Source organism: Melanotaenia boesemani, chromosome 18 (genome assembly GCF_017639745.1).
Source record: "Melanotaenia boesemani isolate fMelBoe1 chromosome 18, fMelBoe1.pri, whole genome shotgun sequence".
Lineage (NCBI taxonomy): Eukaryota > Metazoa > Chordata > Actinopteri > Atheriniformes > Melanotaeniidae > Melanotaenia > Melanotaenia boesemani.
Genome location: NC_055699.1, coordinates 2,310,140 through 2,337,944, shown reverse-complemented (window position 1 = coordinate 2,337,944; position 27,805 = coordinate 2,310,140). Strand labels below are relative to the sequence as shown.

At 39.3% G+C, this 27,805-nt stretch overlaps 1 protein-coding gene across 4 annotated transcripts in view; it reads right to left on the bottom strand.

Annotated features, from left to right (window-relative positions):
- The window catches only part of rps6ka3b (ribosomal protein S6 kinase, polypeptide 3b), a 68,857-nt gene that overhangs the window by 13,431 nt on the left and 27,621 nt on the right, over positions 1 to 27,805 (bottom strand). The window contains exons 1-9 of one of the 4 annotated variants that reach the window (XM_041967589.1): positions 19,915 to 20,038; positions 9,257 to 9,373; positions 8,821 to 8,902; positions 5,679 to 5,759; positions 5,488 to 5,567; positions 3,520 to 3,626; positions 2,540 to 2,577; positions 2,254 to 2,396; positions 517 to 587 (exon numbers count right to left, since the gene is read on the bottom strand). In XM_041967589.1, the coding sequence (XP_041823523.1) occupies positions 517 to 587; positions 2,254 to 2,396; positions 2,540 to 2,577; positions 3,520 to 3,626; positions 5,488 to 5,567; positions 5,679 to 5,759; positions 8,821 to 8,902; positions 9,257 to 9,373; positions 19,915 to 19,980 (785 nt within the window). In that variant the 5' untranslated portion in view covers positions 19,981 to 20,038. Of the gene's footprint in view, positions 1 to 516; positions 588 to 2,253; positions 2,397 to 2,539; positions 2,578 to 3,519; positions 3,627 to 5,487; positions 5,568 to 5,678; positions 5,760 to 8,820; positions 8,903 to 9,256; positions 9,374 to 11,572; positions 11,698 to 19,914; positions 20,039 to 27,805 lie in introns of those variants that run through there. The other 3 variants (XM_041967588.1, XM_041967591.1, XM_041967590.1) reach the window with 3 other exon arrangements.

The window sequence follows — 27,805 nt, the reverse complement described above, 5'->3', positions numbered from 1 at the left end:
ACAGAGTTAAAAGGCAGGATAAATTAGAGAGAAACACATATTGAATGTCCATATTATATATCTAAACTGAAGCATCTGAAAGACTAGACAGTATGTCCATGTCAGAGGAAGCAAAGTCAGCATTCTGGAGAGTCTACTCAGCGTTTTCCTGCAGACGGATACTGAGAGTGAAATAGAAACGTAGGAAGCAGGAGGGGTTAACGTTTCCTCTCAACTTTGTTTGTAATTTTTCTCTCAACATAATCACATTCTCTATTTCGTTTCCACCTTCCTCTTATCTTGCTGTTATAATCTCTACAAGCTACTCTTCTCTGCTCTATCCATCCCGTCTTCATCATCATCATCTTCCTCTTGGTCCCGAGTGTCTCCATTAATATAAATCCCTGATTCTCCCCTGGGCTGCCTCAGCCTCTCGTACTTTCTCTCTCCATCTCTTCTCAGATGTAATGTGTGCTATAATAAAAGCTGGTATGAGGAGATTGGATATGAGTGTGGAGGCAGGATAAAGTGTCTCACTTGAGGATCATGGTCATCGTCTCTTTCCGGTCTTTGCCTTGAAACGGCAGCGTTCCCGTCAGCATCTCAAACTGAGAAAGAGAACAGAAATGCATCATGGTCAGAGCTTCATATATTTTCCAGTGACTTTTTTGTGGAGACACAGTTTGTACTGCACAGTGCTGCAGACAATCGAATGAGTGACGTCTGATTTTTAAACTGAATAATCTGTGATACCATGTTTGCATCAGCACAGATTTGGAAAATGGTGATCCTGGAAACCATGAAGATCATTTTCTTGTAGAAATGACTATTTATTAAAAAACTATAAGTATTTATGGTTACTAGTCATCAGCGGTGCTATATTAACAAACGTAAACAGCCTTTTAACATCTGTAGCAGCCTGAAAATGTCTGATAAACACTGGCCTGATGTCTTCTGTAATTCCATCATGATTTATGTAAGAAGCTCTGGTAGAGGCAGATATGTGGTAGCTGGTCAACCTCATCTTTGCCCAGTATAAGAAGATGCTGTCTGTTCTAATAATACAGCAAATAAAACAAACCATTTCTGGCTTGTCCCAGTCATGGACACTCCTTCCCACAAACAATCAGTGATCGATTTCTTCAGATAACGTGTCAGTTTGTTTTGCTTCATGAAAAAAAGGGCTGATGTTTATCAATACCAAGATAACAAACTAATGAGCTTGTAATTTCAACACGACACCAGTGAATTAAATGCATTTATTTTTCTCAGCTTCTGCAAGTATCAGCTCAGACTGAGTCTGAATGCTTACAACATCACAAAAATCCTGTAAATGTAAATGAAGTGGTCAAAATGTGATGTGCATGTCTACAAAACAAACATTTTTACAAGATTATCAAAAGTTTAGGAGGACATGAAGCTTTGGGAGGAAATCAAGTCTTATTTAATCAATATTGATGCATATTTTCTGCAGTTATTGCTTGTGTTTTATATTTATACTTCAGCCTCCAAGAGGGGGAAGACTTTACAGTGAAGATGAGCTTGTTCACCTTAAAGCAGAGTCATTGTCAAAAATATAAATATAAATCCAGGAAAGTGTGAACAAAAGAACACACGTTTCCCCCAGAGTGGAAAAAATAGCAGCACCACATACCTGTCAGAGAATTCTGAGACATGTGGTGCAAAACCTGACAGACCAGACAGAGAAAGTGGCCACTATGATGTGCCTGACTGTTATGAAAACAAGTGCAAATAAAGTTTTGAAAATGTTTTTTTTTTCAGTGTGCAAGCATGCATGTGGTTAGGAGGGGTTACAGCTCTTTGTGTTGTAGATATTAGATAATAAATAATTAGAAAACTGGCATAAAGCCGGATTCATACTCGCGCTGCGTCTGCATACGGTAGGGTCGGTACAGCCGACACCGGCGAAATGTTCTCTCGTTTTGCAGTTTCTCTTCTGCAGTAGCCACAAAAATTCACAATTTAGTCTGTGTTTATCTTTCAAACTGACCAATCACAAGGGAGTACTTCCACATAACCGTACAGCAAGCAGGGGTGCACGTCAGGTCTGGAAGAGATGCGCGTCGACCCTACACCGACCTACGTGGAGCTCATGGCGGTGACGCCGTTACCAACCTTACACAGACGCAGTGCGAGTATAAATCCAGCTTAAACTGTGAACAAAGCTTCACTGTAATCTGATTACTGAAGTAGTAGAGCTGGTCTGCCGGAGGCGGCAGGCCAGCTTCCAGCGACGGAGCAGCATCTCCTCACCATGAGCACGCCGTACGACCACCAGTCGGCGCTGTGCGTGTGCCCTCGCCTGTTCACCACCTCAGGAGCCATGTACTCCACCGTCCCACAGAAGGAGTAGGCCTTGTTCTCATGGTCTATTGACTCCTTGCTGAGGCCAAAGTCTGAACACAGAGACATGAGACACATTAGAGCCAATCTGAGTTTAAGAAGCGAACTAGCAGGAAAACTGAATATGAAAACACACACCACTGACAAAGCAGCGGAAATGAGCAGCAGGAGTACACAAAGGTGTAAAATTACGCACCGGTAAGCTTGATGTGTCCATCTTCATCGAGCAGGATGCTGAAACAACAGGACACTTTTTTTACTTCATGTCACTGTGAGAGTGTGTTTACACATGCATCACTGTGGGGTCAGAAATCTTTTCATACTGTTACAGTAAAAATATCTTCAGGGACAAACTGCAAATATAAATCATGAAAGTGTCGCATGAAGCTTGGATTTAATGTAATATAAAAAGTCTATTGCAGCACTATGGGTCATACTAAATCTGCACTTTCCGCATCCAATGCAAGAACTCAAGGAAACCCCCAAACTAAAGGGCAAAAACCTGAAGCTCCCTGCAGCTTTCTACAAGAATATTAATCAAATGAGCCTCCTGAAAGGACCATTTTTCAAACTGCATCAGGGAGCTCCGTCCTTCTTGTCTGAACCTACGACCTACATATTCATATACACGTGCTGCATGGTTAATACGTGAAGTTGTGGATTGCTTTACGTGTGATTTAGCTGTGGCTTGTTCTTTCCAAGAATATTCCCAGATCTCCAGAAAAACCAGAGCTGTGTTTGCTTGTGAGAAAATATTTTAAAAAGGATGATTATACTGAACAAAAACACTAAAAACATGTGAGGTCATCTGTAATGTTCCTTTATTCAGTTTACACACGTTAGCTTTCATTAGTCAGCGGCTACGCTGACACGGACAAATATTTCATCACATTGTTCGAGCAGAAACATCCATCACAGAAACAATCAGAATGAGTTTACATGCTGATTTTCTCCTGATCGTGAAGAGGTTTAAACCACAACTCTGGATCAGATTAAAAATTCTTTCCAACTGAGTCTGATCGGAGCAGCTGTTGTGTTTAAAAGACGCGTTTTTATTCTGATTGGAGGTTTAATCGGATCAAAAGTGCTCCATGTAAACACACCTACTGTTTACAATGAGTGGAACAAAAGGAAAAGCAACAGTCTGTTTGTGTGAACGTGTGTGTGTGTGCATACTTCTCAGGCTTGAGGTCTCTGTAAATGATGCCGAGGCCGTGAAGATGATCGAGGGCCAGAGCGAGCTCTGCCAGGTAGAACTTCACATCTTCCTCTGTGAACATCACCTGTAACCAAAAACAGTTTTAAAATAAATTAATCATTAAATTAAAATGCTATAAAGGCTGTACACACACTCAGTGTGGGTGGGTTGTGGTTGGAGTAAGACCGGAAAAGCAGCATTTAAATGTGGTCTATTTACCACTAAATCTACAGAAGAGCATGAAATTTCACATCAACGCCATCTAACTCAAACGCTTCAGAGCTTTTCTTTAACACGTTTTTCTCTGCAAATAGAAAAATAAAGAAACTAACAGAAAACAGCAAACATGAGCCAACAGACATACACGATGTAAATAATGACAGGAAGTGTTTAAGAACAATGTCCAAACTCCATATAAACCTCTGTTTTTATAGATTATTAACTTTCATCTTATTAGAGAGTTTATATCACTTGTGTTCTAAAGCAAATGTTTACTATTAAAAGCATTTTAACTGTAATGACATCGTTCGTAGCCTGAAAAGACACCGTGGCATGACACAAGATGAAATACGTTTTTATTTTTCATGTGGTTGTTTTCGTTTGGTGGATCTGCTTGTGATCAGCAGCCGTAAAGAACTCAAATTAAAGTCGGTAAGTTTGTAAAACTTTGTTGTGTTGTGGATTTCAGGATTAAATAAAAATAAAATGATATTTCAGAGTAAGATAGCCTGTTAATGACACACCAGCCGTACTGCTCTTCAGGAAGCTTTAAAGCCAAGTTTCAGCCCTTAAGCTTATTTATTTCATCTTGAGAAGATGGTTTTCCACATTATTATTTAGTTTAAACTGGATTTAAGCTAAATGTTCTTTTGTTTGTACTCTGTAGTTTGTTTTTCTTTTTCTAGTTGCCTATCCGGTAGGTCTGAGTTCATACTGGGACAACTGGCACATACATGCTTTGTACAGGAAAACCTGTTAGTATTTTTTTTATTTTTTAATTTATGTATTTTTTTAAAAATGCCATCAGATTTTAATTCTTTTTTAACCTCGGTTACAAACGAGTTGGGACGCTGTGTGAAGGAGTTGTAAAAAGAAGAGCGGACGCTACAGACGTGTTGCTGCCATCTAATTCAATATGAGCAAATATTTATAGTGAAATGGTAAAAATGTCTCTGTTACAACATCTGATATGTTGTTTATGTTCCACTGGGAATAAAATATGGGCTGATGGGATTTGTAAATGACTGCATTCTGCTTTTATTTACATTTTACACACCGTCCCACTATTTGTGGAACCAGAGTTGTGTTTGTGTGTGAGATGATAACTGTGGTGTTGAGAGTGAAATATGGATGGACGGCTCAGCTGTTAAAATAAAAACATTCCTAGTTTAATTTGGGGGGGTTGTACAGTTTTGGCCATTCCTTTTAAAGCTCCGTAACAACAAACCCCTATAAAACAGATTACTCTGATATCAATACATTTTAAGGATATTACTATATTTACTGTTAATGCCTTTTGATGTTGAAATTTTAAATGTGAGTATTTCAGACTACCGGCGTGAAATCCAGAGATATTTCACATATAACTGATATAAACGTGGTTTACTTTATGAACCTGGTTATTAGGACGCAGCGGTGAAACGCTATAAAACAGATTCTGCTTCACTTCTCTGATCCTGTCAGCAGAGATGATAAAAGCAGTTATACGACGGTATCTGCTCGGCTGGATCATAGCCTGAGACAGAGTCAGCTGTGATCGGCTGATGAAGAAGCTTCTATCTGTAACAGCTGACACCATCTAGCAGCAACTGTGTCCCATTACAGAAAAATAAACTCCTGATTCCTCATTTTTACTTCTTGTATGTGTTTTGTTCTCTCTGGTTGTTGTTGTAATCTAACCTGACCTCTCAGAGAGTAGACTGATGTCAGTGCTTAACAGCAGTTACCTCCTTAGAGAGACGAGTGAAGAGATCTCCCCCCCTGAGAAAATCCAGGATCAGGTAGAGCTTTCCCTCCGTCTGAAACGCTGCAGGGAAGAAAGGGAACCGAGGTGAGAACTAAAACGTTTGCTCCTGCAGAAAGAGGAGTTCTGATTGGACGTTGACTCGTCGCAGCGGTCTCCTATTGGCTGCCTCACCGTAGTGCAGCTTGACGATGAAGGGATGGTTGACCTCCACCAGGATGTCTCTCTCCATCTTTGTCCTGACCCGGTCACGCACTGGAAACACACACAGAATGGAAAACACATTAATCACCACTTAAATCACTGAAAGAAGAGAAAAAACATAACAACCTTCCTTATTTTCTTTCTATTTTGGCTGCAGGGACACCCAGATAACAGCTGATGAGCAAGTGATTCAGTGGGGAAGAACGTAAACAAGACAGAAAAAAGTTAAAGGAGAAATAAAGCAATGAAGAAAAAAACTAAAAAAAGAAAAGAATTAATCAGCTTATATCAGGTTGTATTCCTTTCTACCAGCAGATGGTGTATGGCTTAAGTTCAATGTCATTTGAAGAATTTATTCCCCCTCTTTTCTCTCCACACCTCTTTAGCCCTCAGCAGCATCCCATGAGAAGGTGTGAACTTCTCTTCTGGGTAACCGAGACAGTGAAGATTTCCTCCACAAGTAAACTTTCTTTTCGAGCAGAAGACCCTGAGCTGGCTCTGAAATATTAAGTTAACTTCACTGATATCAGACCGAACCTTGAGCTAAACATGACTATGTTCTTTAATCGTTGAAAGAAAAACGTGACATACCGATGCACAGATCCATGAAAATGAAAGATAAACAGACTAAACCGGGACATCTGCCTTTTGCACATGACTTATTGTGAAAATGTGCAGAGTAAGAATTAATAAAACAATTAAAACAGCTAAATGCAAACCAAGTACTTAAACTACTAGTAACTTAAAATGTGGATTATGAAAATGCTTGATTGAACATTCCCAGCATATATTATCCAGAACAGCTTATACGAGGTTCCTTTACAAACACACATCTGCACATCAACTTGAAACTCATATTTAAGATTGCAGAACAAAATAGATTTGTAGTTTATATAGCTGGTATTTTCATTGCTTGTGCACACACACGGAGAAAGCTGCAGGTTCACATCAGCCACAGCCGGGCCCGGTCTGATGACCCAGATGTGGATTTTGATAAAACACTCACTGTGTATGTTTACAGCAGGTGGTAAACTGGAAGCTTGTATTACTAACCATGAACATCGCAGATTATACGCCCTTGTTTTGGTATAGTTTGGGGATTTTTTGGGTGAATAGCATAATAAAGATGTTTGGAGAAGTTGTTGTTTTAGACCGTATTTCAAGGTAGTTTCTACTCCTACTTAAACAGTAACGTCCCTCCGACAGTGTTTGTTTAATCTGTTTACTCATTCCACTTGGAAGACTCAGCACCTAAAAGGAAAGAACAATTCGTTCTTTAACCTTTCTCTATCGGCTCCTGCGGTATCTTTTTGTCCTTTTCAAACTGGACACACTGCAGACAGACTACTTTATTCTCCACACAGTGAAAATATCATAACTATTTTTACTTCAAAAATTATTTCTTTGGCATTTTGGCCTTTATTTGACAGAGTCCTCCCCTTTTTGTAAGAGACTGTTTCTAAGCACAAGCTACTGACGTTGGTAACGTCTTTTTAAGCAGAAACAGAGGGACAGCCACGCGACATAGCCGTTAAGCCACGGTGAAAATAGCCCAGTTAAAATATCCCCTTTAGTGGTCAAATGCTTTAGCCTTAAAACTCCACTAGATCGCTGCCGCCCCCGAGTGCCATCGCTTATATTGTCAGCAATATCTCAGTAATGGTAGTGTGGAACTCTATGGGCTATAATATGATCGATAGTTTACCCTTTAGGTGATCTATATAAGTTTTCCAGGTATTTATACCCTATCCGAGAGATTTACAATCCAGCCACAAAACGCAGAGTTTATTCTGACTCTATGTAGTAAATTTACTATGAGTAATCCATAATTACATCGCTATTTATCACATTTTTGTAATTAAAAAAAGATTTATATTACTACTAAATTGCTAAGAGATCTGTATTTTGACCAGGAAATATGATGAAGCAACATCCTGCCAAAATTTTGACCAATCAGAGAGCTTAAAATGACAGTAACATCCAATCAGGAGCAGCCAAAGATCAACATCTGACTAGAACATTCTACAGCAGGGCTACTCAATTCGGTCCTACAAGGGCCACAATCCAGCAAGTTTTCCATGTATCCCTGTTTCAACACACCTGACTCAAATTAATTAGTCATTGTGCAGAACTTGATTGACTGTTAGATCCATTAATTTGATGCACGTGTGTTGAAACAGGGATATATGGAAAACCTGCTGGATTGCGGCCCTTGTAGGACCGAATTGAATAGCCCTGGTCTACAGTATGTGTGTCTGAAAAGAACAAAAATAATAGTCCTCTATGGCTGGAATAAAGCCAAGAAGATGCACATGGGTGGCAAAAATGAGATGAGGTGGAACTGCTTTTGAGAGGACAGTGGGTAAATAATAGCATAAATTACTGTAAATAGAAAAAAAAACAGCTGGAGGAAAAGTGGAAATATGGAAATAGTTTCTGTTGTGTGTTTGTTTCCGAGTTAAAACCTGAGAGAATGATGTGCAGATGAGAAAAGGCTCGGTCACACAAAGTTCTGTAATAAGTTCTGTTTGAAAAATAATGTCTGGATGCTGACTGGAATTAAAAAGGTTGAACTTCTACATTTGTTTTTACACAAAAAAAACAAACAAAAAAAACAGGTGAAACAAAAATAGTAAAAACTGTTGGAAGGTTTAACAGTAGCATCGAATCCTCCCGTGGCATCACTTTGCTAATTGTTCAGGCTTTTTCCCCACTGGAGATCAGATTTCTTCTCCCTACTATAAAACAGCTGTTTTATGTCAGGGTGGCAGATGAGCTGGTGAACAGGAGGAGAAGATGGACTCATCTTGGTCCCATTCGCTTTGAGCTCTAACCTTTCAGCCATCTGGAAACCCACCAGCTGCTGTTGCTGCGATTTGATCTGCAGACCTTCACCTCAAACTGATGCTGTTTTTTTCTTCACAGAAAAGAGAATAATGAGGATTTTTGTCAGTTTTATTGTGAACAAACAGACCAAAAGTCAGTCTGATGCTGTTTCTGGACGCTCAGCCCGATGCCCGTCATTAAGTGGGTGCTGGTAGCAGCAGGATGGTGTATTTAGGATTGGGTCCAAGCAAACAGTGTGTGCTCATGGTATCATGAGCTGGTCTACCTTTCAAAGTGGCTTTCTTCAGGACCTTCATGGCGTACAGCTGACCAGCATCCGGTCCTGTGATCTTCCTCACCAGAAACACCTACACACACACAGAGCGCAAAATAAGGTCAACCGCTGATGCTTCGCCTGATGTAAGACGCTACACCAGCGGCGTAATGTGTGATGATGACTCAGAGGATGCTGGATGTGTAGCGTGTTGACCCTATCTTCCAGATCATACTTGATTAGATTTACAGATACACACATATGCAGGCTGAACGAGAGGCTCATTGTTCATTCATAAAGACTGTGTGAAGGACTCATCATCTCCATGGCAACGGCCTCTCAAACACCAGCACAAGTGAAACATTATGGGGATTTGAAATTAAACCTGCACCTACACTTAAGACCCACTCACACACACATCCTGGCAGGTAGTTAAACACACACACACCTTTCCAAAAGAGCCTTGTCCCAAGACTTTGCGGAGTTCAAACTGCCGCGGGTCGGCCTTTTCTGATCCCTCCTTGACATGATGGGTGATACTGATCTCTTTGATTGGCACGTCATCCTGAAAACAAACAGAAACACATATAAGTTCATCATTTAGCTCTGAGATTCACTATTAGTTCAAAAGTAAGTTTCTGTACAAGTACAATCTTAAACTTGCAGAAACAACTGCTGACATTTAAGAAGTGTTTCTCATCTGTAGCACATGTCAATCTTACAGGATGTTTGCATGATTTATCTTTTATTTGATAAAAAATGAAAAATATCAGACAAAACAGAAGTTAAAAGTCTGCTCTGGCTTACAGAACATTAGATTTATTAGGCTATAATGTCCAGGACTTGATTAATATTAGTAAAAATAAATGTCATGAAAATAATTAATACGTATTTAATTTAATGATCATTTTATAAAACATAATTTGTTTAATTCAAAATTCTTGCAGAGGCGACGTTTCGCTGTTTTACAGAGCTACCCTGATAACAGAGAGGAGTTTTTATCAATAACATCCGGTTTGTTTCTAAAATAATTTCATGTTTTCTTTTATCTGACACATTCACTGTTTGCTTTGAGGCTGATTCAACAGCAAACCAGCGAGGCTAGAAAACTGTGTGGAAAGCAAACATTTGGCTCGTGCCATGTCCTCAAACTCTCAGCAAGTTCAGAACCGGTAGAGAAAAAAACTTTTTGTCTGTTTCTTCAAGACTTTAGTTTTACTACAATAAAGCTGAACCTAGACAAACACACAAAGGGAAATCAATGCAGACCATCCAGCATCAAGTCATCATTTTAAAGGGGTTTATGTACATTTTCTTTTTTTGTTGAGACTCAAGGATCGTCATATAATCTAATCAAGTCAAGAAGAAAACAGAAACAACAGGAAGCCAGACTGCACATTTCCTCCAAGGCTGAATAACAAAAACTTCTGATTGTTTAAATTTATTCAACTAAATCACTTTGTTGGGTGATTTTCTTGAATCTGGTTCAAGACTTAAGCCATTAGTTTTTGTTTTGTTTGTTCTTTTAGAGAAACACTGCACATTTTCTCAGCGACATCTAACATTGTGCAGTTTGAAATCCATCTTACATCCTGCCTCTACTCTGAGCGCCTGTCAGTAAAAGTCAGGATGATCAAAACAGCCAGTAAAAGAAAAGATGTGAACTTGTTTCTCCACCTCAGGAAGCCGCAGGGTGACGACGACTCTGGAAATGCACATAATAAATGTCATTGTGACGTCAAAATAAGTCAGAAACATTTTTTAAGGCCAGAAAGTTAAACAGTGCTACTTTAAGTAAAAATATTCAAGGGTAAACTAAAGTGTTTGAATGTCATTTTAAACAATATTCGATGCAATATGAGGATGATTTCTCATCCTGTCGTGTTTATCTACTTCTTCATCCTGCTGATAACGTGAGCTCGGACTGTGCACTTGGCATTAAAACTCCTTTACCTGCCTGTAACACCGAGCGGTCTTTCCCAAAAAGGTGTGAAAATTTGCCAGAGAAAAATGATAAAACATATGCAGGTTTGTTTTTTAATCTTATCCATAAAAACTGACTTAGCATCTCTGCTCTATTAAAAATGGAGTCATTGTTAAGAGCAGCGGATTGATTTCTACACCCAGAAAGCCTCATTAGACCATGATGCACTGCAGCTTCTGAGTCACAACACAGGGCGCGGTCCAGTACATTAACTCTCCACTGACAGAAGTCCTCTGATGTCCTAAGAGACAGAAATTTCTCTCTCAAACACTCAAACACAGCAAGTTTAGACACACTTTCTGCTTTTCATTTAGAAATGCATTATGGGAAATGCTGGTGGAAAATTCAAAAGGAAACCACAACAACATCCATCAGTATGAGTTGTTGTGAAGGTGGATTTTTCTCTCCCATCCAGGCTTCTTTAGTGAGTCATACAACAGGTTGAGCAGGCATCCCAAACGCTCGTCATCCACACAGCAGGAAATTACAACACACACTCACACGGATGCACACACAGTTGTCATGGAGCCACCCCCGATACCTGCTCCCCACTGTAGCTCCCTGAGTAATGTTGCAGAGGTGCGAGTGTTCAGAAGCACCATGTTTCCTTCATTTTCTCAGTTTTTCTGACGCATCCAAGCCGGATCCTTCTTTGTTTGCTCTGGATATGGATGCAATGGACCAAAACCAGCAAAAACAAACTCCGACTTCTCCTGCACCAGCAGCATTCCCATCATCCTATCTGCCATCTTCAACCTCCATCCCTCCCTCTCTCCATACCTGCAGTTCCCAGGTGGGTGACCTGTTTGCTGCTGGATGTCCCAGTGCATTGTGGGTCCTGTAGTCTCGACAGCGGCGGAGGCTCTGTGGCGCTAACATGCTCCTGAGCTTCGACTGTAAGGCAGCAGGATGGAGCCGGCGTCAGCTTCTGCTCGTCCCTGACACTACCTCTCTCTCTCTCTCTCCCTGAGAGAAAGCTTCACCTCCCTCCCTCCTTTCCTCCCTTGTTACCGCCTACTTTCTCACTTTTTCTATCTTTATTTGAACAGTTCTCACCTCTCTTCCCTGTTTGCACCTCTCTCTGTCTCCTTGTTATTCTCTCTCTTGCTTTCTGTTTCCTACAGGACAAGGTTACACAGTGTGGATGGGATGTGTGGGGGTTGGGTGGGGGTTTTGCTGCAGAAAATCTCCAGTCTGTGTAAGACATTAAACTACTTATAAGGCTGGATTATTAGGGGTCAAAGTAGATAAGGAACGCCTGTTGGGCCTTTTCTCATGCTTCTCGTCTCCGTCTCTAGTAAAAGAAAAAATGGTTAAATGTATGGAGATTTCTAATTTTACAGCCTGTTAAAAAATTTGCTTTACAAAGAAGCTTTTATTAAAAATGTTATCTAAAGGTCTCCCAGATATTGCTTCTGATTGCTGCACAGTGTTCATTTTGATTGTTTGAGCAGTTTTTAATGTTAAACAGTCCTGCAGGAGGGTCCACCGGTGCTGGACAGCTGCTGTGTGCTTGTGTGCCAGAATCAAAGTATGTGAGACAAATAAATAAAAAAAACAACATGCAGAACTTTGCATTGCAACAAGATTATCTATGTTGTGCATTTAACTTGTTACTTGCTGTAATGATGGTTTAACTGATCAGTTGCTCATCAGCAACAAGCTGTGCATCCTGTCCCTCTTTTTGTTTTTGTTTTTTTCCTCGTTTGGATTTCTTGTTGCATGAAAGAAAAAAGAGAAAAGAATTTAGAAAGCTGGGTTTTCCTTCATAACCTTCCTCAGTGAGACGGCCTTCAATGTGAAACTGATAGAATCACTTTAATGAGATTATGCTCTACACTGCAGCACAAAAAAGAAAGCACCTGTTTCTTTTTCAGCTCTCATTTTATTTGCTTTAAAACAGCCAGATTTTAAAAAAGTTGTCTTTGAACATTTACCCCCCCAACCCCTGCAAAAAATACAAACAAAAACAAAACCTTATTCTCCGGTCCAGTCTCTGCATCTGACCATTTTTAGAGGAATGTGGCGTTTAATTAGAAAATAACCCACTTTAAACTGGATCTTTAGGTACTTTATTACACGCCTGTCACAAAAGCAAAAATCTGAAAAATAAAAAACAACAGTTTGAGACAGAAAACAGGATTTTTCCAGCAACAAGGTGATTCCCAAAAAGCTACTAGCCAAGCCCTTGGTGAATCTCAGCACGGTGAGCAATGTGTCCTCAAAATATTTAAGGAAAGGGGACAAGCGGAGGACACGAGAAGAAGTGTCAGGACTAAAAACCTTTACACAGCAGCTGAAAGTGATGCTTCTAAGAAATAAATCAATAATTAATAATTACTACAGCTGTTAAATGTTTTCCTGGAAATGAAGAAATTAGAGGCGGCTCAATTTTTTTTTGCACCAAACTTGGAAATGAGAACCAGGAATAAAACCATAGTATAACTAATGTCTTATGAAAATGATAGTCCCTAAAAAAAAAAAAGTAGCTCTAGACATGAGAAGAAATAAGCAATTTACACTGCATGTCATTAAGTTCGGCGCGTCACATTGCTGTATGCAAATGGTTACCCATCCAGACAGAGCGGACTACAAATGAAGCACCCGAATGCAGCTTGACGGAGAGCAGCTGATGAACGGATAAAAACAGTCTGGATGCCAAACACAGAAATGTTTGAAAGGCTGATGAGTTTAGGAAGGTTGACAATTCAAATCATGTGTGTTTCTGTGTGAGTCAGAACACAGATGGAGGATCAGAGCCGAAGCGGCAGGATGCTCATGTTGCACCTCTTAATCACAGGATTAAAACAGAAAACCCTGCACCTGTGCCTCAAACACACAAGCATCAGCGCCAGATACGCAGGTATACCCACCTGCATGCGCCTACATGCATACAAGTCTCCAACTTTTGTTCTCCCTGTTATTTCTTACTAATTATGCACAATAAATACTGCAAAGCAACAATAGAAAACAAGCAAATACACACTCACAGTGTGCAAATGCACTCTACACAGTCTATTTCTGTCTCCCACATCCAGGAAAATTTACTTTGTCCTCACACAGAAGCAGATAGAGTATTTAATTTAGACTGGCCAATAAATAGAAACCTACCCCCTCTTCAATCTGTCCTTCCTGAACAAGATGATGAGTATTTATATTACTTATTAATCCTTCAACTTTAATTTTAAAATCTTCTAGGGTTCAGAAAAATAAGCCACTAGTTTTAGCTTCTACAAATTCATTTATTGCTAAATATCAAGAAAAATAATCAACTGCAAAAAAGCTTAAATCTTTTACATGAACCTATTTTGAAGTCTTTACGTCTAGCTGTTAGTATTGATACCAGGTTTTCTTTGTAAAGAGTTCTTCTCTGAAACTAGAGTTTATACCAGGAAGGCATGAAGATCCACCAACTCCTCTGATTTAGCTGCTTCACGGAGCAGAACAGAAACATCTGCTCGGCTTCTGTCAGGTTTTTATACTCTGACCTGTCAGAACAAAAAACCTGTAAGATTTAAACTACAAACCTCTTTATTTAGTCTTGTTATATAACGACTCGTGAAGTTCTTAAGATTTATGATAATTATTTTATATATATCTTTACACGTTTCCTTTACCTGAAAACACCTGAATTTATTTACAGTTTTATAAAAACAAAGTAAATACAAGAAAAAAAATCAGGTGAAGAAACAAAAAGAAAACGACTGGAATAAAAGAAAATTGAGTTAAATATTAGATGAATTATTAACATTTAAAAGATTAAAAATAATTCATATAAAATAAATACGCCAATAAGAATAAATAAAAGCAAATATATAAATAAAATAAATCAGTTTGAGAACAATAAAATAAACAAAGGCCAGAAGGGATTTGCTGCAAATGAAAAACAGGAATCATGAGGTAAAATATTTTTCATATATATATTTTTTTATTTCATCTATCCATTATATTCATTTCTAGTTTTTTTTTTATTCATTCTTTGTCTTTAATTCATATTTATTTTAATGCAGTTCATCATAATTAATTTAGTCATGAAACTGTCATTAATCTGTTTTTAATCTTGATGTATCTGCATTTAATTGTGTAAATTGGTCTAAAATTCATTCAGTCATTTGTAACCAACCAACCAATGCTGGGTTAATAAAGTTTGATGGATTGAAGGCTTCAGCCTTGCAATGAGCTGAATAATCTATTTTTGATTTGTTCCAAACAGTCATTTACATGAAAAGCTGTAAATGTTTATCATTCATTCTTGAAAACATTCAGAGTAAAGAACATAATTAACTCGCAGTTCGTTTGAGTTCTACTCAAAACTCCAGCGGGAAAGATTCGCTGTGGATTTGGCTCCATCGGTTTTTCCGTGCATGCAGATGTTTGATGTGGACGTCTGGACATCTAATCAGTTTGTGTTGATTTCATACCGCTGTAATCACACGGAGCACGTCTCTGAGGTTGTGCAATTGTTGGTAATCAAAAGAAGAAGAAGTGTAAATTGTCCCAAGTATGGACGACTGTCCATAAATGTCGGATTGCGCTCCGATGAAAGAGACAGCAGCTCTCACTCCAGTGTTTGGTTAGAGAGTAAAAGAAACAGAATACCAGCACTCATTTTTAAAACTTACAGTCAGTAATTATTACACTCATCTAGTTGTAAAGATGGACGTATGAATGGATGGTGCCTGTCAGTGGCCAAAATTCTTCCAGACAAACATTTTTTCATCTGTGAGTGGATCCAGAAGCCTCAGGTGCAGCGACGTCTACTTCAACACATGTCTTCTGTCTTCGTCTTATTAAGACAAACGGCGCTCTAGCATCTATCAAACAAAGCTGGTGCTGGAGTTTTAAAGTTCACAGGTTCTCCCTTCATACACAGAGCGGTTTGTCTCTCCTCACCACGGTAAAAAGTACTGGCACAAACATGGCAGCTGCCATGGAAGTAGATTTAAACAGCTCATTCTAAGAGAATAAAAAGTTATTTTAGTAAAGTAACTGCATACAAATGAAAACAGCTTTTAATTGGTCTTTGGTTTTGTTACATACTACACCTTTAAGTTCTTGAGGAATGAAACAAACATGGACAGTTTTAAGTCATATCATGTGTGAAGGAAGACTTCACACACCTGTCGGTCCGCGGAGCATCATGGCTACCTCTCATTCGGAAGTGTTTCCTCTGACATGCAGGTGGAAGTTGATGGATTGTTCCTTTAACTTTAGAACAAAGCCACTAGACCAGGGCTACTCAATTCGGTCCTACGAGGGCTGCAATCCAGCAGGTTTTCCATGTATTCCTCCACCAACACACCTGAGTCAAATTAGGTGGCTCTAACAGCCAATCAGGTTCTACACAATGACTCATTAATTTGACTCAGGTGTGTTGGTGCAGGGATACATGGAAAACCTGCTGGACTGCGGCCCTCGTAGGACCGAATTGAGTAGCCCTGCACTAGACTCACAACCTTCTTTCTTTTTCTTTTAAATTAAATTTATTTCATTAAGATAATCACTTCTAAAGTCTTTATCAGATTTCGTCAGACCTTGCTGAGTTATTCCAGAAAACATTGTTTAATAACCTTCAGTTCAACTTTTTTTTCTTTGTGAATCCAATCTAAAGTCTGATTTCGGGAATTCTCCTTCATCCAGTGGAAATATTCACCCTGACATGCTGGGCTAGTAAAACAAACAGCAGCGCTCATAAACAGGTTTCAGTAGCCCGGCTACACTTAACATCTGTCCGCCATCAGGTCTAATTAAGAGGCCACGCCATCAGAGTTTGATGTTGTTAACGCTTCTGCAGCAAAGCTTCCCCACGGACACATTACAGTCATCATATTAAATTAACACAAACTCTGCACACGTTCGTTAACGTCTGGTCAGGCAGGGGGAATCAACACGAGCTGGTGTGTGTGTGTGTCTAGCTCTCGGCTTATTAAGTAAAGTGAGTGAGACTACTTCAGAAGACATGAGGACTTGCAGAGGCAGCGTGTTCAGTTGTTTTCACATTAAATTAAAACTACTTGAAACGTACCGAGTGAAAAAAGGGCAGCAGAGAAAAAGGAGTAATATGCAGGAACTTTTTAAGCTTGCTTCATCTGCAGAGCTCAAATCTATTTTCCAAGTCTGCAGGATGAGTTTGAAAGTCAAATTATTGATTTGAAAGACGGGAAAGCCTGTGATGGACTGGTGACCTGTCCAGGTGTACCTGCCTCTCACCTGTTAATGCTGGGATAGGCTCCAGCTTCCCGCAACCCGTACTGGACCACACGGTACAGAATGGTATTCTGTTTCTTTTACTCTCTAACAGAATGAATAAAAATAAAGTGGTTTTCAATGCAAAGATCTAGTGCACGGAACAAAATCAAGTTTGGAGTCAAATGAGCCACAAATGAGGAGGATAAAGTGGATTTTAGCACCGAAAATCTGCGCTGCTCGCTGAGATTATGCCTTTAAAATAGCAGCAGTATTAACTTTGTTTCGGGACACCTGATGATGAAATTCTAAATGTAAGGCTTGAAAAACATCAGAATCTTCAGGAATAAGGAGGATAAAGTGGCTTTAGTGGATTCTGTTCACCGCTGTGACAAGTCGCCTAAATGCCACAAATCTGATTCTTTCACCAAGAAAAAAGGATTAATTCCACAGAATTTTCTCTTTGAATTAACACGTTAATTTTATTTATTAAACTTAAAAGGACCTATCCAATCAAATCAAACTTTATTTAAAACCCACTTTCCATTCATAACAGCAGCACAAAGTGCTTTCTCTTTAAGGTGTGTTTATTTATAATTTTGGGAAATTGATTAACGCGTCATAATCGTGATAATCATAAAATCGTGATTATTTCTTTGGCAATAATCGTACCAAAAAAAGCCCAATAACATTTGTAATCGTAACATTCCTAATTTAGACTGAACACAAGGGACCTGAGCAGGCGATCTGATGTTCTGACGGGCAGTGTTATATTTTGGAAAGTGCTGCATGAAACAACGCTGATGAAAAATGAAGGATAGACGTACATACAGTATAATATATGGTGCTGATCTCAGGCGTATTATGAAAGGCTACATTCCACTTCTACACCAGTTAGTTGGACAATATTCCCTCTAATTGAAATGAAATCCTCACTAATAAACCGTGCAGCCCTAATTAGGGACAATCACCATAGTGATGTGTTTAATGGCGCTTTATTGTCACAAAATAATAGTGATTAACTCTTCGAAGTCATGATGTTAAGAGATTTTATGAAGAACACAAGGAATTGTGTCAACCTAAGAAAGTGAAGGACTAATGCACATCTTCTTTAACTTACTATAACTTTACGTTTAAATGCCACCACCAGTTCTAGATCAACGGTAATCAAACTTTTGACCTTTTAGCTTTAGGAAACTGATCTCAACCACTAATATTACATCAATACGACAATTCAATGACCAACAAGCCAACAATCCAAACATACAGTGATCCTTTAAAAGACATGTTTAAGAAAGAACATGCACATTTTTTATTTTCTGTATCCCAAAAACCAAAATGTCTTATTTTAATCTGATTGAGGAAATGTGGAAATCCAAAGGTGGGTGACTTTAAAGAAGTTAAACTGTACAACCTCGGTTATAACAACAGGCCAGAAATAGAAGTTTACATTAGATACTGTTATAATGTATATACAAATATAAATCTATTCTTTAGAACTCAATACACAGAATGTGGCAGAGTCTATTTTTATTAAAAAGAAGAAGGACTGTTTTTCATTTAAGTGTCTAAGTTCAGGTATGAATTAATATTTTGATATTTTAGCTGCTTTTAGTGATTTAATGTGAAAGTGATTGTTTTAATCAGCATCAGTGTCACATGGTCTAGTATTGATTGATGGCTCCTGAACCAAATCCAATCACATGGTCACATTATGGTCAAATTTTATGATATATGCAAACATTGAATTATCCATTGATTTGATATAATATTGCATCATGATCATAAAAACCTCTGGAAAATATGCAGTGATGTGATGTGAACTGTAGGCATTTTTAATTCAAAACAGAAATAAGATCACAGCCAGTGTTAATAGAAACAAAAAACCTCCATTTTTACGATTATATTATAAGATTTCTCTTAATGCTACAGACCTACGTACAGTATTTTGACATTTCACATGATCCTGACTCCACGGACTCTTGCTGTGTTCACACATGAAAGCTTCCTGTAGAGATGGTGGGAAGGGTTTCTAAAGGTTGCAGAACCAACAACACACATCGGAAAACTCAGCACATCACAGGTCTCCGTGTAAAGACACAGGTTTGTTTGTGTGTCATTGGAAAAACACGTAAATTTTCTGTTTAAAATCCACAGAACAAATGCATGCATTTCTAAATGATGCAAGAAATGTTGAACAAACCAGCATTAAATTAATTAGCACAGTTCTAAAAAAAACAAATAAAAATTTGCCTTCACAAGGACAAAACTTGGTTTAGTAAACGTACTTAATGTTTTGTACAGAGATCCAGATTATCCTGATATCTCCGTGTGGAACAAAGGTCTTTGAGGCTGATGTTAGGACATGTCAGTGCATGAGAGGATAAGGCTGGTGGTAACCTGACTCCGCGGTAGCCTACACTGCCAAATGTCTGAAAGCAGATAATCCTTTCCACATTCCCATTAGACGGAATAAAAACATTTCCTGTGTCAACCACTTCTCTTTGACCTCTATGTAAATCCCAGATTCTATTATGTGTAATTTTTGGTTTTCAGGATAAACAGAAATAAAAATCAAGATAAAAAGATGGATTTCTGCATGTGCACCATCTGGGTTCTTAAAATAACTCCACATCATCGGCTGATTTCATAGATAAATTAAATCTGCTACCGAGATGAGCAAAGATCCAGCCCAAACGGGTCAACCACCTCTCCTTGGAAATGTTTCTTGGCACCTGCACAGGCGGTGCCAGAAATTCAATGTGACAACTTAACAACAAATACCGTCACCTCCTCAACAAGAGAGCCGAACTCACTGGCATCAAAGCTGTCAGAGGCAGGAAAATCCGACATATTCCAACCAGCTCCGACAAGAAGCTACACTGCAGATTTGTGAAAGGATGCACATCAGCACTTATACATTCATGACTACTCACAGGCACACTGAGGTGAGCTGGTCCACCGCAGCCTAAATCTGCCTCCACATTTCTCTTATTTACCATCTCAGGTCTCTCCAAGCAGCCACCTCTGAAGGTCCAGGACGGTGGTCGGCGGCTCCTGTCAGACCCGGCGATGAGCAGAAGTCGTCTGAGCGACTTCAGGCGACTCCTCAGAGCCCTGACAAGGCCACCGACTGCGCACACGCATGCCGCCTTGGCCTCGGCTGAACAGTGTGTCATCACAAAAAACTTGGAGTTGTTGCAGTGAAAGAGGAGGACAGCAAGGGGCAAATGAGTGTGGCTGGGAGTCGGTGTGAGGGATACCCAGACGATGGGAAGGGAAGGGGGGGCGGGGGGTAATTCCAAATTGGGACGGGAAGCGTCCCCTTTCCCACCCACACACAGCTGTAACCTTCCACCCCATGTTTCCACCAGGTGTCCTGGAGATCCCCGTTCACTCATGCTGACATAACTCTGACCAATGACCAGACACCACGACGAAAAGAACTCACCCTTCTATGTTTACACTCATTCGGGGTTTTAGAAAAAAACCCACATGTAATATACACTTAAAAACAATAATAATACAAGCTCTGTTCTGTCAGCTGAATGTGTGAAAAAGGAACAATCTGACTTGTAAATAGGACTCATTCATTAATTCCCTCTCACTCTGCCTCCTACAAGCCAGACAGCTTCCTGGAAAAACACAAGTGTGAAATGTGTAATCAACTGTGAGCTGTTAAAGTTATATTATTAAGTATTTGTTAACACTTCATTTCAGGAGTCTTTACATGGTGGCAGTACCGACCTGAAGTGCTGATCCAGCCCTTGTTTCTTTCTGTTTTACTCCTAAGTAGCCCAACTTTCTTGTAATCTTTTAAAGTAGGTTCAAGAAATAGTTCTCCAGGATTTCTGAGGAGCTTTCAAAGCTTTGGATATCAGCTTTCTACTCACTGTACCTGATCCTTTTCAGAGCGACGTCTTTTTAGTTTAAGCCACTTAATACTGATCTATGAATCAGTACAGCATAAGAGAGGCACCTAGCTAAAGAAGCATTTGTTACTGGCAACCTGTCAAATACACATTTGTTTCCATTTCTTTAGTTGCATCTGTGAAAAATACTCAGATAACCAAGTTTGACAGACAAATTATGTCATATCTCAGCACAGTGTACAGTGTCTTTAAAACGTTTAAAGAAAGTGGACAAAAGAAGAGTGTTCGGCCCAAAAAGACCATCTGCAGCAGATAAACAGTATCTGCAGCTTTACTTCAGTTGAAGCGATGTCCATGGTGGCTGTCAAGAAGCCAAAGAAGGAAAACAAAGGCTGAGGGGATAACAAATGACACAAGAACTAGAGTGAAAATCAGTGGCAACAGGTCTGATGGATGGATGGATGAATCCTCCTCAGAGTCTGGATCACAACATTATTGTTTTTGATTTAAATACTGTCTTTCCATTTATATTTGCATCTGTATTAATAACCTGCTGCACCTACTTCCTGTTTCCTTAACAGTATACTGTATAAAGAAGTAAAGGGTAGCATAAATTAATATCCTAAAAACCCACAAACAGCTCTAAAATCCACTGCAGCAGTCCGGTGGACACACTCCAGCAGACACAATGTGGGAGACGCTCCCCAGCCCAAATCCTCCACCTGTCACCACCCCCGACTCTTTCAAACACAATGTACACAATGCTGCTACAGGCTGCCGACAGCGTGTGTGACATTTCTTGTATTACCTCCACCTGTTGTCACCTTCTCTCCATCTGCACTGGTTTCCACACACACCAGTGAGGCGAAAATCAAAGTGGTCCAGGCAGAAAAACACACAGCGCAGGCTTATTTTAATTTCTAAAGCACTTTATGCTTTTTGTTTCACTATCAAGGTTTTTATTTAAGTTGTTTCCAGCAAAAGCAGGAAGTTCTGCTGGACACTTTCAAAGTTATTGATGGGGATCAGTGTCAAAAATGATCGTTTAGTACTAACAGAAAAAGAGGTTAAAGCAGAGTTAATTATGAACTTAAGGCTCTTCTGGGACAACACTGCTGTCATGATACTGAAGGAAATCTTTTTATTCACGTTTTTTATACATTAATTTGATTGAATTCCACTGATCAGGTGTGACTGGGACTATCGTTCAGGTTTCAGGACATGTGAGTTTTCACAAACAGTGGCAGTCACCCCTAAACTCAAAGCTCCACCAGATCTCAGGTTAAAACATGAAACCATTTTAATTAATGCAGATGGGTGCAGAGTCTGCATTTTTCATGACATTCAACACCATTTTCAAAGCAGTGCAGTCAGAAGTTAATCCTGCCTTTTGTAGATGAGGTGAGGCTATCCAGTTAATCAGACAAATGCCAGAGCACAGTTTGAGATAAGTAACACATTAAAGGAACCATAGAAGAAGAGAATAAACAGGTACAGTTGTAGTGCAGTCGTTGCTGCATCTGAGGCCTCAGGTGTCCTTAATGTTTATGGACACTGCACCTCCTCTCACAGATGAAAACATGTTCATGTCTGGAGGAATCCTGGTGACTGACGGCCACCATACTCACAGCGGTGCTTGGCATTTAAAGTAATTCCTTTGCCCATCTCTACCACTAGATGCTGGCAATTCTTACACACTGTACCTTTAAAGTAGCCACGAGTGTATCCCCACCACGTGGGAGCTGTTTGCCAGTTTATTCACATTTCTAGCATGGCTTTGGTGTAGACGTGTGTGTTCTGCACACTTATCTTCAATATTTTTCAACAAATTGCTGATTCATCAATTAAAATTCAAATGTCTGTGCCTCTTCCTTCTCTCTTGTTAGTCCAGTTTGCATGTAAACAGTGTGGAAACTGTGGCTTTAAGATAAAGCCAGAGTACTTAGATTTTGAGTGACACTCACATGAATGAACATTTTTCCTGCATTCAAGCTGTAAAAGCCATTAAGAACCTTTTTGGGAAAGTGCTTGGACATAATCTAAAATCAAACCTGTATTTTTTGTTCTACTTTTATCTACTTTGTAATATTACTGTGTAAGAAAGGCTGTGATCTGATTCTGATTAGGTCTCAGCCACAGTCATATACAGCAGTGTTTCTCAATCCTGGTCTTCAGGACCCTCCTGCCTCACATATTTTAGAAGTAACATTATTCTAACACACCTGAATGTCAAGTAAATAAACGGCTGTTAACTGGCTTGCAAAGAACTTGATGAAGACGTTCATTAATCTGAATTAGGTGTGAGAGTAGGAACACACCTACAACATGCAGGGCAGTGGGTTCTGAGGACCTGGATTAAGATCTACAGGAATCTGCTTAAAAGACAAAAGAGCTACTTGTTTTCAGCATGCACACACACGTTACTCAGGCCCGGTAACATTAAAAGTGATTCTGACAACTTGTGAAAAATATTGAATCATTTGCTTCAAAAGAGACGAAAATCAAACATGACTTCGATGTGACTGTCGAGCGGCTCTCAGTTCGGTTCGGATTTCAGACAAACCTTCCCAGGATGGGAAAGAGCTGAAATGTTCTGACTTCTTGGACAAAACTGATGATTCACCTTCAGCAAAAAACACACTTCAGATACATTTATTTAATTCCTTTTCTTTTAGTAAATATGTCTGGAAAAAAAGGGGAATTCAACCACAAACTTTCCTCCGACAATAGGCAGCAAGTGTGAGAAGAGAGAGGAGACAAGAGAGAAGTGATGCCACATTTCCAGCACCACATGCATACCCCTTATTAACTCTGCTAATAAAAATAGATGCAAGTGAGACTTGAGTAATAATACCAACTGCACTGTTGTTGTGTATCCTCATTCTTTCTGTGTTTGTGAGTTTTGAACCGCCTCTTTCCTCCAAAGTCCTCTTGACCTTAGATTTTTCCATCATTGTTTGCCACGTGACTCGGTGGATAAAAGAATAAGCTAAAACACCTCATATGTCCAATGTAAATGTGTGTGTCCTTGCGTGTGTGTGTGTAAATCTTCTCCATGGCAGCAACTATCACGGACTGAGCGAGCAGGATTCCATTCCAGACAATCTGCACCCTCTAAGCCCGTTACGCAATCAAATTAACAGCCTGGATGGTCACCACACAAACAGATACACAGACGCTTGGGATTTGTCAGGTTAGAGGCATACCGTGCGTTTCCGCTGGCCTTGCCCAAAGCTCAGATAACACACACACACACACACACACACACACACACACACACAAGCTCTGATCGACGTGTCACTGGTCAAAAAATAGATTCAGCACTGAAATTAAAAAGCTTAATAAAATCTGCTCTAATATCCAGACATAAAAACTGTGCTCACACAGGGGTTAAGTACATTTCAGAGGTTAGAAGCTTTCCAGTCGGTTTAGAGGCGAGGTCTGGAGAGCAAAGCCTGCTGCTGCTGAGAAGGAACGAAGGAAAAAAGCTCCACCTACAGAAACTCAAACTGCATTAACAGAGAGAAGAGCATGCTTCCTGCAGGCTTAAAACAGGTTGAGAAGGAGCAAACGATTTGAAGACTTTTTAATAAACTATACTCTTTATTTAGTTTTAGTGTCCAGTATTTTAGTTTTATGGTTTGGACTCCTACATGTGATATGTAGTATGTTGACTATCATGATATATATATACCAATCATTTCAACCTATGCTTGTTTAGATACAAGATCTAAACTGTAGGCCAGGATGCCAAAGAACTTTATTTGCATTAAAAACTTAAAAATAGGTGCAAAAATATTTCTAAGGATTAATAACACATGACCGTACTCTCTGACACCAATTAAAGTGTCAAATTTCTACTTTTATCAGCTGAAATGTCAAAACATGCCCATATTTTTTTTGTTTTTTTGCATTTTGTCAGTCACAGGTATGCAAAGCTAAAATGAATTTACAAAACAGGGTCAAAACCCCCAAAATTGACTCAATACATGGTAACAGCTGGGATAAGAAGCAACATCTCCAGGTCTGAAGCCATAGCGGGACTAGCTGCGTTGGCCTCTCCAGTGTGGGAGCGAGTGGCTGCTTTAAGTGGAGTTTTAGCTTTTTAGGGTCTTGTTTTAGGATTAACTGGGGCAGCACCTGCACTGATGTCATGGTGAGGGGAGAGCTGGGCTGAAAGCTAACCCTCACCTACGGCCATAAGCTGTGGGGAGTAACAAAAATGAGCTTCCTTGGGGGGAGAATGAGGTGCTTGGTTATCAGGGATGGGCTTAAGAGTAGAGACACTGCTCTTCCACAGTGAAAGAAGCCAGCTGAGGTGATTACGACATCTGGTGAGGAGGTCCTCTAGAAATGCCCAAAGTTTCCTCTAGGCAGGGCAGGACTCGTTGAAGAGATTATATCTCTTATATTGATATTATATATATTATCTCTCTTGGCTGATTTGGGAATACTTCAGTGTCCTCCAGAGAGAGGTGGGTGGAGATGGAGGTCTGGGGATCTCTGCTCAGACTGTTGCACCTTAGATCCAGTCGAGGTAGAAAATAAATAAGGTGGATAAACATGTTTACAGTCTGGCAAAATTTTAAATGAAAGCTTACTTATGTGATTATATGTTGTGATTTCCACACTTTGTTTAGCCAGACTTTTGGCCCGGAGGTACTCTAATATTGTCATAAAGCATTCCTGCATATAAACAGAAAGAAACTATAATTTATCTAAAATGAAAACCCTGGTGGAGCTACACCTACACTTTCAATTAGATACAAGGATTTATCTGATTTTAAGGTGCCAGCCTGGGAGTGGAGACTCTTCTGAAAGCAGAAAGAAAGAAACGAGACAGCGAGAGAGAGAAAGAGAGACACAGAGAGAGAGACAGCGAGAGAGAGAAAGAGAGACACACAGAGAGAGAGAGAGAGAGAGAGAGAGACAGAGAGAGAAAAGATACAAGCAGTAAAAGAATTTTTTATCTGAACGACAGCAGACAAAAGACACAGAGGAGAAGATGTGGGACGGTAAGTGATGAAAAAGAGGCGGATATGATCTGCAGCAGAGGCCGAACTTTATAGTACAGAGAGCATTAAGAATAGATGAGAAGGAGCAGAGAGAGGACATCATCATTTATTCAAGAGCTAGCAAGATAAAATCCTCAATCACGGTTCTGAACACGCATTTATACAACCTGACACACACACACACACACACACAGTCTCAGCTTTTCATTCTGCTGTTAACTGATCTACCAAAAAGGGCACAGAGGTAACCAGACAGACGAGATTCAGGAGATGAAACCAAGCAGCATGAGATGCTCATGAACCTCTCCTGGTGGTCTCGGCAGAAATAAGCTCCTGGCTCCTGGAAAATAACTTCTGCTGGGGGATAAAAAGAAAGTCCAGACCTTTAAAGCAGCTTCTCTGGAAAGAACGTCCAACCATTGAGCTCACATTTAAATCTGAACTCATGTAAAACTAGAGAAATAATATTAAATATGCAGTTTGGTAAGACGAGAAGCCTTCAACTTTACAGCAGCTCTGATTTCTATTTTGATCTTTTTAATCTAAAAATGCATTTTAAAACAACATTAAGACCCTAGCTTAGCAATCAGATTAAGTTTGATAAAAGATTTTAACAAATAAAAACAGCACTGTTGTATGTTAGGAAAAAAACTGTAAGGTGGTATTTTTATCCTCTTAGCAGCAAAGTGTTAAATACAATAATAATTGATTTCACTAACAACGATAAATGATGAAAAAATGAGGAAACATGCCAAACTTTGAGGTTCTTCAGTGTGAGATGTTGCTCCTGGTCTTTGTCTTGGAATAAACCAAATTATCCACAAACCTTTTTAATGTGCTTTAAAAACTGTATTGTATAGTAAGTTTTATATATATATATATAAAAAAAAAAAAAAATAATAAAAAAAAAAAATATTTGTCATTATTACCAAATAATGATGAATAATGTAATTATATAATAATATAAATTTTATTTTAATTTTTCTGTTTATTTACAGTTGGCAGCAGAATTATTCAACTCTCATTGTGCATATGGCTTGTTATAAAAAACATGATTGGGTAACGATATTAATAAATATAAGGTTAAGATTAGAGATTAAAAAGTCACGTAGCTTGGTTTCAAATATTAAAACATTAAGTACAGCAGTGCGTTCAATTAAAAATATAGTTTCCATCTCTGGTTTAACTAGATCACAAAGCAAATTCTAAATACATCAAAGCAAATGCTTCACAAAGTTTCTGCAGACTCAACATAACGCTCCACTTTTATTGATAATACATATATTCAAACCTCTGGCACATAACTGATGTAAGTGCAGATATATGCTTGCCGGGTTTCATTAAACTCTGCAGCAGCTTTATAAGCAGCCTGTAAACTTACATGAGCATTTCTACAGTTTAACAGCTCCGAGCAGAAACAGACTTCTGGTGTCGTCTTTGTCTGCGTGTTTCACTGTGAAAAACAGTAATATGGCAAGAAAATGGCCTAAAAAGTTAAGAGATCAGTTCCTTGCTAAAGAAAACAAGAAAACGCCCTCTGCAGTACAGCTGGAGACGTGGTTCACAGTTCAAAGTTGAAGGTACGGTTGCTGCACCGCCTGGGTGTGGCATGAAGAAGATATCAACCAGTGGAACCAGTTTCTTGTGAAAACAGGGGTAAAAACTCCCTGAGCAACAGGAAAAGACTTGCAGTAAGACCTGAGATTTCACCTGAGATAGAAAGGTGCACACTTCTCACAGAAGGGCCTCATGCCCGAATTCCACGATAAAAACAACTATCGAACCAGGAGCACAAAGAAAATCAAGGTTTGGGATCCTGTTCTGTGGAGACCAAACCGGATCTTTTTCTCTTTGGAATATTGTGTTAGTAAACCTAATATTTGGGGGGGGTTAAATAATTTTGCCACTATTGTTGAAGATTTACAATTCACATAATCTTT